The 10799-nt window shown below is 43.0% G+C and overlaps 1 protein-coding gene and 1 long non-coding RNA gene across 2 annotated transcripts; both read right to left on the bottom strand.

Annotated features, from left to right (window-relative positions):
• Positions 1-876: 876 nt before the first annotated feature.
• On the bottom strand, positions 877-3834 carry LOC116375815 (uncharacterized). The gene is made up of 2 exons (XM_031833566.1): positions 2757-3834; positions 877-2297 (listed from the first exon to the last, which is right to left on the bottom strand). Exons 1-2 carry the CDS (start codon positions 2941-2943, stop codon positions 2080-2082), a joined length of 405 nt encoding a protein of 134 aa, XP_031689426.1. The 5' UTR covers positions 2944-3834; the 3' UTR covers positions 877-2079.
• Positions 3835-8906: 5072 nt separating this feature from the next.
• Positions 8907-10548, bottom strand: LOC116375814 (uncharacterized). The gene is made up of 3 exons (XR_004211207.1): positions 10422-10548; positions 9812-9939; positions 8907-9095 (listed from the first exon to the last, which is right to left on the bottom strand). It is a non-coding gene; the product is annotated as an uncharacterized LOC116375814 (long non-coding RNA).
• Positions 10549-10799: the final 251 nt, after the last annotated feature.

The following is a 10799-nucleotide window of genomic DNA, read 5'->3' as shown; positions in this document are numbered from 1 at the left end:
TAAGAATATACATATTTCAACTATCAGAACCATGTTGCATGTGATGCTGATTGACCGAAAAGGGCTATTTCCGATCATTAGCAAGTGATGTTAACTCAGATGAGATGTGATGTAGTCAACCTGGTTGGTCCAGGACCCCCTGTTGGAGACTGAGTTTACGCTGCATTTCCTGAGAGTGACTCTCTACTGCAGCTTCTAACTTACTGAGCTACAGAAAGAATCACAATCAACATATGCTCAAATGATGTGTTCACATGGGAAACTATAGTGAGTAATCTTTTATTATCTTTGAATAAATAATAAACCAGGTATGAAATGTGTGTGTTGCTCTGCTGCAGCCGAAGGGCTTTTAGTTGAGGCAGGCAGGCAGGCAGGCAGTAGGGGCCAAAAGTGTTGATCAACAGAGAATAGCCAATAGCTTTCTAGCATGTGATGCTGTCTGTGTGGGGGAAAACATTGCTACATCTAGTCTGATCACATCTTTGCCATGGGGCTAAGAGTTAGAACATGAGTGCTGCTTCAGAGACAATCAGCTGACACTCACCTGAGGGAACAGGAAAACAGGCAGATGCTGCATGCTGAATGGCACCATTTTCCCTATATATTGTACTACTTTGGATCAAGGCCCATAGGGCTTTGGTCAAAGTAGTACACTATATACACGGAATAGGGAGCCATTTGGGACACAGAAAGACAATCCTTGCTGCTGTTAGAAACACTGGAACCATTCATGTAGCAACGATGCTACCCTGCAGTTTGAGGGAAAGTACATAGAATGTACCAAACAACACCATAAATGGATATAACCTCATTCAGAACCTGGTTGTGATACAACACTACCTGTATGGTATAGACAAAAATGAGTCAGTGAAAACATCATGTTTACATTTTAATTCACATGTAATACATTGCAGACTGCTGCTTTTGCAGGTAGCTTCCATAGCTCTCTGCAGTGTACTCAAAGTAACTGTGGTGAAATAGCTGATAATACAATAGTTTCCATAGCAACTTGTCCAGTTCAGTGGTCACATCCATGTGACAAGACACAGAAACAGAAGAGGTTGCCAAGTCACCCATTTATAATCTGTCTGACAAAAAAAATGAATGAATGTGTGCCTTTCATCTTATAATACAAGTAGTGCTACAACTTGGCTGAACTTACATCTTGGCACTAAAATATTTTCAATTGAAACAGGGACTGCTTAATTTCAGCATGGAAAATCCCCCAATAAAACAGACATGATACTAGCTGTTTTCTTTTCATACTGTATGAATAGGAACTGGAGGGCAGGCAAGAATGTAATGAGGTCACTGATACTTGACCTTCAGCTTTGTTACACCATATTCATGGGTTTCACAAAATGTGCGTTTGAAACAGCACCAACAGACACCCCAGAACCAGTTTCACTGACCACTGCCTCCAAGTGACATATGACAATGGGGGGGGGGGGGGGGTCAGTGTTGTTTATCAGCCATCATTGGTCTCAGAGAAGTTCAGTTTTGTCACCTGGAAAATGTATTTATGTACATAGTAACCTTTGACAACCCTTGACAATACAACACCACAAGCAACACAGTGATGCACAAGTTTATCTCAATTTAAGACAACTTAAAAACAGTTAACTACAGTTATATTTTTTGCTTCTTCCCGTTGGATTGTAGCACAGTTTTTATTCAGTAATTGACATTCTGGCTCTGAGTTTCCACACAACACGGAAAGGAAATACAGTGCTGTGAATAGGAGCTAACATAATACAAGTGTTTATCAATCCCTAACAACCACCAAGTCACAAAAGCAGTTTGTGGGAAGTGAAAACGGAGTAAAAACAAAGTAGATAAGTATTTCCAAAGATTTGGGAGTATTACAAACTGTAAAGAGGCAATATACATTTGTTACAGTTTTAAAAAGTATTAGGATTCAGCTTTGTCGTCAAGATTGAGGTGTTCTGGCCCCATTGGTGAAAAAGAATGAAGCAGGTACCAAGGGAGGCAAAAGTACCAAGAACCAAGTAGTTGTGGGCATAGGAGAAGACTGAAGGAGCCTCTGCCCTGGCACATTGGGCCAGAACTGTTGTTGGCTCACCTCATCCCTGCTTGCAGTTTCTCCATGTCAACTTTGCGCTGCTCTGCGTTAGCCTGTGAGCGTCTCAGCCTGTCTCGCAGCTCCTGCAGGTGGTCCAGTGTGTCCACCAGCTCTCCCTTCACAGTCTTCATCTGGCTCTCCAGCAGCTGGGTGCGGTGCAGGGAGTTCCTCCTGTCTCTCCTGGTGAAACGCACCTTATCCTCCAGGTCCTGGACTGCACCGGACAAGGCCCAGAGAAGAACAAGATCAGAAACAGTCACTCCAAGGGAGAGCTAACATTTTGAGCCAGTTTCCTGGACCCAGATTAAGCTTAGTCTTTGAGTAAAATCTGACATACATTTTAGTCCAGAACCTTGGAAACCAACCCCTTAAGACACAGACATTCAGAGAGAAAACAAATCCAAGAGATGCTAAAATACACATGGAGAGCATCAGTCCAGAACAAAGAAAGTACTCAGAAGAATCATTTGATGACATGGTTTCATGCTAAAATATACACTATCAAAAGTAGATACGGTCTATAAAATCAAGGGCACATGCACTATCATATTAACTACATTTGAATTACTTTAATCCTTGAATGACAGTTTATCCATAGCACTAAAACCATGAAGTGCTCGTGCAGTTCAGAGAAGAAACTGAAGTAAATTAGCGTAAGGTTATTGATACAGACCCATGTCGTCCCGGGTGTCCCGTCCTTTACTTTCCGTACCAGGCTCAGGCTTCTTGTCCAGCTTTCCTCTGGTCTCGGCTAGCATCTTCTCCATCTTGGAGAGCTGGAAGGCCTTCGTGACGCTGTCTCTCCGTATACGCAGCATCTGCTGCTCTCGCTCACTCAGCTCACCCTGAACCTTATTCATGTCCTCCGTTAACTGCCTACAGGTCAGGAGAACAGACGAACCCTGGCTCTCAACAGGGGCTTACGGCTGCTAGACACGCTACGTCTGTAAAAGGTCACCCTAAAGTCGTTTGCACTGATTACGATACTTGACAACACAAAAGGTAGAAAGACTTTGGGATGTCTAGAGAAGTCAGTCACATACAAGTACACAATATTCTGCGTGAACTGGTTCCCTGGTCTGGATTGAAAATCTCTAAGCTATTCCTTCTACTGGATGTAGTGTTTGTCCTGCTCCTGAGTGCTCCAGCTGATCTTTTGGGGCTGGGCTATCTAGGCCTCTTATATACCCCCAACAAAGAGCAGAAAACAGCCTCCAAACAACTAACACTGAGTACAGAGCGTTATAATCAGACAAGTCATAAGACTGGCTTCACCAAGCCCTGCAGCTAACTGACATTATACACTCGACCAGCCGAGACATTAGGCTCAATGTTGAAGGAGAACATTTAACTCAGTACAAGTCTATTTAGACAAATATGACACTTGAAGATGCCAGGGTCACAGTAACTCAGCAGGGTCACAGTAACTCTGGGAGTTAAACTGGCCATATCAAATCCATTCCCAGCTACTGAAAGAGGCCTAATAACGCATCCACCCAACACCAACTAATGGAGCACTCTAACAACTATCGATTAAAGGACCGAATAGTCGCTGGTTCAAATACCAGAGCCGACAAGGTGAAACATCTGCCGATGTGCCCTTGAACAAGACACTTAACCCTAATTTGCTCCAGGGGCACTGTACTACTATGGCTGACCCTGTAAAACAGATTTCACTGCACCTTTCCTGTGTATGTTACAGTAAAAAACATTCTCTAAAAACAAACAGCTGATATTACACAACTACATAATAATGTCCAAACCAATGTTAGAATGCCCATCATACTGTATTCTGTTGTCTTTCATAATAAAGTATTGTATGTTGTCAAGACCAGCATCTTTACAAAGACATCTAGTTTAATTAATCAAACCCATTATGGGACTAAACCTAACCATTCTTATATTTTATTTTATTTATTTTAATTTCACATTTATTTAACCAGGTAGGCTAGTTGAGAACAAGTTCTCATTTGCAACTGCGACCTGGCCAAGATAAAGCATAGCAATTCGACACATACAACAACACAGAGTTACACATGGAATAAACAAAAAGTACAGTCAATAATACAGTAGAGAGAAGGGGGGAAAAAATGTCTATATACAGTGAGCGCAAATGAGGTAGGTTAAGGCAATAAATAGGCCATGGTGGTGAAGTAATTACAATATAGCAATTAAACACTGGAATGGTAGATGTGCAGAAGATGAATGTGCAAGTAGAGATACTGGGGTGCAAAGGAGCAAGATAAATAAATAAATACTGTATGGGGATGAGGTAGGTAGATAGATGGGCTGTTTACAGATGGGCTATGTACAGGTGCAGTGATCTGTGAGCTGCTCTGACAGCTGATGCTTAAAGCTAGTGAGGGAGATATGAGTCTCCAGCTTCAGAGATGTTTGCAGTTCGTTCCAGTCATTGGCAGCAGAGAACTGGAAGGAAAGATGACCAAAGGAGGAATTGGCTTTGGGGGTGACCAGTGAGATATACCTGCTGGAGCACGTGCTACGAGTGGGTGGAATTACATTCTATAAAGAATATCCGTCTAAAGCTCCCTCCGCTATTTCTTACTGCAGGCATACAGGTGTTTGACTTTGCCTCTTAACTTTTTTCCCACCCATTTTTCCTCCCAATTCAAATTACAATCTTGTTTCAACTCCCCAAAGGGCTCTGGAGAGGTAAAGGTTGAGTCATGCTTCCTCGAAACATGACCCACCAAACTGCGCTCCTGAACACCCGCCAGCTTAACTCGGAAGCCAGCTGCACCAATGTGTTGGAGGAAACACTGTTCAACTGATGACCGAAGTCAGCCTGCAGGCCCCCCGGCCCGCCACAAGGAGTCACTAGAGTGCAATGAGCCAAGTAAAGCACCTCCAGCCAAACCCTGCCCTAAGCCGGATGACGCTGGGCCAATTGTGCGCCGCCCTATGGGACTCCCGGTCATGGCCGGTTGTGACACAGCCTGAGATCGAAACCAGGTCTGTAATGATGCCTCAAGCACTGCGATGCAGTGCCTTAGATTGCTGCGCCACTCGGGAGGCCCACCTAATTTCACTTCAAAATCACCGGACTGTTGCAATCAGTAGCTAGCTTTTTTAGTACAAGACGGACTTATCACTTGGCGATGACGGAAGTCAGACGTTGATAGAACTTCCACCCACCTACTCCTGAATTGAGGTTTACTGCTGGGTCTAGGAATTGGAGAAAAAAAACTATACTTTACATTCTATCTATTATTGTTATTACAGTATCATATAATTTTCAAGAACCTCAACATGCAGCCTCATATCAGTAGTGAATGTAAGTGATACATTTAATAGCAGTCGTTTGCATGCAGTTATAACACCCCCCCCCCCCCCCCCCCTTTGAACCCCTCCCCCATGAGAAACCACCCCACGCCCCACGTTGGGCACCAATGTAACATACGGAACGGAGATCACGACTAGCTCTGAAGCAACTCTGCAATATTTTCTTTGTTTGAGTACTATTTTTTAACTTATTAGATCAGGAATTGTTGTGTGTCATTAGATACAGCCAGGAAGAACTATCGGATATTAGAGCGGCGGTAACTCACCAGAACGTCTAGCATTACGACCAGGATTACGACTTCTCTGGAGGGGATTCTTTTGTTTGCTCTCCCCAGAGCAATTTAACTTATTCCAGAGGCTGACCCAAAACAACAGAGAAGAGGTACTCGAGGGGGTCTTCTGGTCCGAATTAGGAAGCGTGCACACCACCCACCGCTCCCAAGTATTTTACTCGCTAATGTCCAATTTCTGGATAATAAAATTGATGAGCTCAAGGCGAGAGTTGCTTTTCAGAGAGACACCAGGGATTGTAACATACTCTGCTTCATGGAAACATGGCTTTCTCGAGATATACTGTCTGACCCTGTAAAGCCAGTTGGGTTCTCAGTACATCGTTGCGACAGGAACAAACATCTCTCCGGGAAGCAGAAGGGTGGAGGTATATGTTTTATGATAAACAATGGTGTAACTGTGATTACATACAGTAACTCAAGTCCTTCTGTTCACCCGACCTAGAATATCTCACAATCAAATGCCAACCATACTATCTCCCAAGAGAATTTTCGGCAATAATAGCCACAGCGGATACCACGGCGGCCCTCAAAGAACTTCACTGGTCTTTATGCAAACTGGAAACTACATCCTGAGGCTGCATATATTGTAGCTGGGGATTTTAACAAAGAACATTTGAGGAAAAGGCTCCAGAAATTCTATCAACATATTGATTGTTGTACTCATGCTGCTAAAACCCTTGATCATTGCTATACTACCTTCCAGAATGCATATAAGGCCCTCCTCCACCCTCCTTTGTTACTTTGGTCCCAGCTCTCTGCAGGTCATTCACTAGGTCCCCCCATGTGGTTCTGGGATTTTTGCTCACCGTTCTTGTGATCATTTTGACCCCAAGGGGTGAGATCTTGCGTGGAGCCCCAGATCGAGGGAGATTATCAGTGGTCTTGTATGTCTTCCATTTCCTAATAATTGCTCCCACAGTTGATTTATTCAAACCAATTGAAGATTGGTTTGCCTATTGAAGATTCAGTCTTCCCAGCCTGGTGCAGGTCTGCAATTTTGTTTCTGGTGTCCTTTGACAGCTCTTTGGTCTTGGCCATAGTGGAGTTTGGAGTGTGACTGTTTGAGGTTGTGGACAGGTGTCTTTTATACTGATAACAAGTTCAAACAGGTGCCATTAATACAGGTAACGAGTGGAGGACAGAGGAGCCTCTTAAAGAAGAAGTTACAGGTCTATGAGAGCCAGAAATCTTGCTTGTTTGTAGGTGACCAAATACTTATTTTCCACCATAATTTGCAAATAAATTCATTAAAAATCCTACAATGTGATTTTCTGGATTCTTTTGTTGAAATGTACCTATGATGAAAATTACAGGCCTCTCTCATCTTTTTAAGTGGGAAAACATGCACAATTGGTGGCTGACTAAATACTTTTTTGCCCACTGTACATTGATTGGTTGATTAATCTTATGCTACACAAAGATAAATAACATACATTTTTATAAACTAATCCAATCTGTTAGTAGTTGTATTTATTGAACCCGTTACTGGGATGGTTGTCCTAGTTGACATAATTTAGGCAGTGCCATGAACCAATCTTCACTACCCTGGCAGTCATTCTGAATGCAGGTTGTGGGTGATTAAAACTTCCCATTGTTGGATATCCTCACTCTGGCAATAGGAATTTCACATCACTTTTCAAGCCAGCATAACGTGAACTGCAGGCCTGATGTGACTTGTACACAAAGAGTTTCTTAACACCGCTGTGTTGGGGTACAACTAGGCCCTCAAAGTAAGGCTTGATGATATACGGAGCGTTGGACTTGTAACCGAAAGGTTGCAAGATTGAATCCCCGACCTGACAAGGTAAAAATCTGTCGTGCTGCCCCTGAACAAGACAGTTAACCCACTGTTCCTAGGCCGTCATTGAAAATAAGAATTTGTTCTTAACTGACTTGCCTAGTTAAATAAATGAAGAAAAAAAAAAAAACACTGACATCAGACCATCCTCAATTCATTGGGGCATGGACTCTACAAGGTCTTGAAAGCATTCCACAGGGATGCTGGCCCATGTTGACTCCAATGTGTCCAACAGTTGTCACGTTGGATGGGTGGTGGACCATTCTTGACACATACAGGAAACTGTTGAGGGTGAAAAATGCAGCAGTGTTGCTGTTCTTGACACAAACCGGTGGCCTGGCACCTACTACCATAACCTGTTGAAAGGCAACAAAATGGTTTTGTCTTTTCCATTCACCCTCTGAATGACACAAATACTGTACACAATCCATTGTCTCAAGGGTTAAAAATAGTTATTTTACCTGTCTCCTCCCCTTAAATCCACTTCAATCTGTGTAAATTAACAAACTACATCAATAAGTGATCATAGCTTTCACCTGGACTCACCTGCTCAGTCTGTCATGGAAAGAGCAGGTGTCCTTGTAATGTATTGTCATAAAGAGCTTCATTTTAAAGGCTTTTAAAGGCTAATAATGCTGGTGGTTCTTAGTAGAACCCATCATAGAGGGTTCTAGGCATAACCCGTTATAAAGAGTTCTAGGTAGAACCATTTACAGAGGGTTCTATGAAGAACCCTCTGCAAAGGGTTCTATCTAGAACCAAAAAGGGTTTCCCTATAGGGACAAACTGAAGAACCCTACATGGTTCTACTTAGTACCTTTTTTTAAGAGTGTAGTCACCCCCTGAAAGCCTGAGGTAATCAGTTAAAAAAAAAGAGTATCCATCTAAACAACGAAGCTTTTCAAAACATTCATAAACAGTATGCGCAGCAAGCATGCAGTCAGTTATTAACAGATATGAGGACTATTTTAATAACCCTTTTCTGCCCTTAGTGCAAGTTCAGGCCAGCCCACAAAAGCAGGCTTTGTCGACAAAGAACAGTACCAGTTAAAGCTATTTGATGAACACAAGCTCTGGCAGAACCTGGAGCTCTGGCACACCAGAGAGCTGCTCTTCAATTCTGACTGCAGAGCATCCACCTGAGAACAACTCAACAAGCATAAGAGCTGCCTGCTGACCTTCTTCTGAACCATATTGCTTACACCTATCCAATACTCAGATATATACAAGTTCCTAGGGGGAAGGGCCTAGGGGTTGATTTGGGATTCAGGGAGTGTCTTCTTCACTGATGTTTTATTGGTTGGAAAGAGCAAACAAAATGGTGACTTAGCACCACCAACTGAAAAGGTGGACAGTGCCTGCTGGGGTGTCTCTAGCTAGTCTACACCCCTATACTTTACCAGTTTGAATATTTTCTAGTCCTATTTTCTGTCCCCCACAGATGCAATATACATTGTGTGATGAGTATTGTACAGGAAATGAATGAAGAAACTATCCAGATCTTAATGACGTTATACCTCTTTGGCTCGTGTCTCCAGCTCACTCTCTCATAGCGTCCCTTCACTCCCTGTATCTGCTGCACACAGCTACTCAACTCATCCGTCTCCAAAAACCACACCTTCAACAGGGCAGAAAAAAGGAAAAAAGCCTGCTCTAACTAGCAATTATGATGAGAAATGAAAAGATCACATGTTATTATGGCATAATTGAGTTGACTGAGAGAGATGAGAAAACGCACAAGGAGTTAAGTAAGTGTTCCTTGTTGGTAGACTCTGTAGCCTGCACTCAGAGCTCTTAAGGCCTCCTGGTCTTGTTTGTCTCTCGTCTTGCTCTCCTAAGAGATTGACATGATTGGGGCTGGGGTTAGTGCAGTAACCATGGGTATGTTAAGCCTGTGCTGGGCCTCCTGTCTCTCACGCTGGGTTGAAGAGAAGGTTCTCTCCAACTCCGCTATCTGAGAGTGTTTCTGCTTCATAATATATGCCATTTTATCCAAAGCGACAATCATGTGTGCATTCATTTCACGTATGGATGGTCCCGGGAATCGAATCCACTACCCTAGCCTTATAAGCGCCGTGCTCTTCCAACTGAGCTACAAAGGACCACTTCAAAGATATCTTCAACTGTACAGGACAGGCAGAAATGAATCACAAGAAACGGACAGGAAACACATGTATGACAGGACTGTAGTATGCACACAAGCACCTTTGCAGGCGGCCAAACATCTATGTTAACATAAGATCAGATGTGCGTGATGTTTATGGCATTGCTTATTGGAACTTTGGGTGAATCCTTATGAACAGTAAACGGAACTGAAGCCATGAATCCTCTCACCATTTAGATTTGATCCTCTAGCTCCTTAGATTGCTCCGATCCAGCTCTCTGAGACTCCAACGCCTATGGGTGTCCCTCTTATTCAAGTCCAGAGTAGTTTTAAAGTGCCGGAGACTGCTGCTCTTCTCCTATGTTTCAAAACATATAGTTAGTGAACTAACTAGTCAACCTGAACTTATCATAGCCTATGTGTGAATATGGATGAGGAACTGGGTCTGTCTAAATCGAAAGGCAGCATCATGGTGGATTGAGACAGACCCGTGTGTTAGTGAAAGCATATGTGTGCGTGTGTTGTGGTTTAGTCTTCTCTACAGTCTGTGAAAATGCTCCATTTATTCTTCTCTGTAGCTGCCAGACATTATTCATCAATAACTAAAATACAACTCATTCACCACTAGAGGACAGACATCAGTCACACATACGGTACTGAAACAAGTCATATTTTGTTTCAGGCACTAGTTTAAGGCCTGATAACTCACTGTGAGTGACCCTAATTTTTCCTGGTATGTGACACTGTGTAACTCCTTTGAGATGCAGCCCTTTTCCTTGATTTGAGACCACTTATAATGGAAACAGTGGTACAGTATACTATTCATGTGTCCATCCTTACCCCTCTCTCCAGCTGGTTGATGCGTACAGTCCTCTCCTGCAGCTGTGTGTGTAGTTTCTGTAGCTGGTATTCTGTCTGGGTGGTGTTGCAGGATACAAAGATACTTTGCGTACTTCATGTGTACCCACAATGTTACCTGACGGAGTACAAGGAAGAGGGACATTTTTTAGTTCATCTACTCTCCTATATGCATGGCCTAGAGATGGGAAAATAAAGATGTGCTATATATAGACTACAATAGGATGTGTAGACAGTAAACTAGGGAAATACCCTGGCTTGAGTTTGGGGGACATCACACGGTGGCACAGGAGCTGGCAGACAAGGCTTAGCACAGAGTGATCCCCCACCGCTTTATAACAAATAGTTAGGTCCGTTTTA

The sequence above is a fragment of the Oncorhynchus kisutch genome, linkage group LG10 (genome assembly GCF_002021735.2).
Source record: "Oncorhynchus kisutch isolate 150728-3 linkage group LG10, Okis_V2, whole genome shotgun sequence".
NCBI lineage: Eukaryota > Metazoa > Chordata > Actinopteri > Salmoniformes > Salmonidae > Oncorhynchus > Oncorhynchus kisutch.
The sequence above is the reverse complement of the archived record's forward strand: the minus strand, read 5'-3'. Positions and strand labels throughout refer to the sequence as shown.

Excerpts from the sequence above, each read along its gene's own strand:
- LOC116375815 (XM_031833566.1), bottom strand. The coding sequence starts at position 2,943 with ATGAATAAGGTTCAGGGTGAGCTGAGTGAGCGAGAGCAGCAGATGCTG. Across the intron at positions 2,298-2,756 it reads GGACACCCGGGACGACATGG|TCCAGGACCTGGAGGATAAG; the intron begins GTCTGTATCAAT and ends TGTCCGGTGCAG.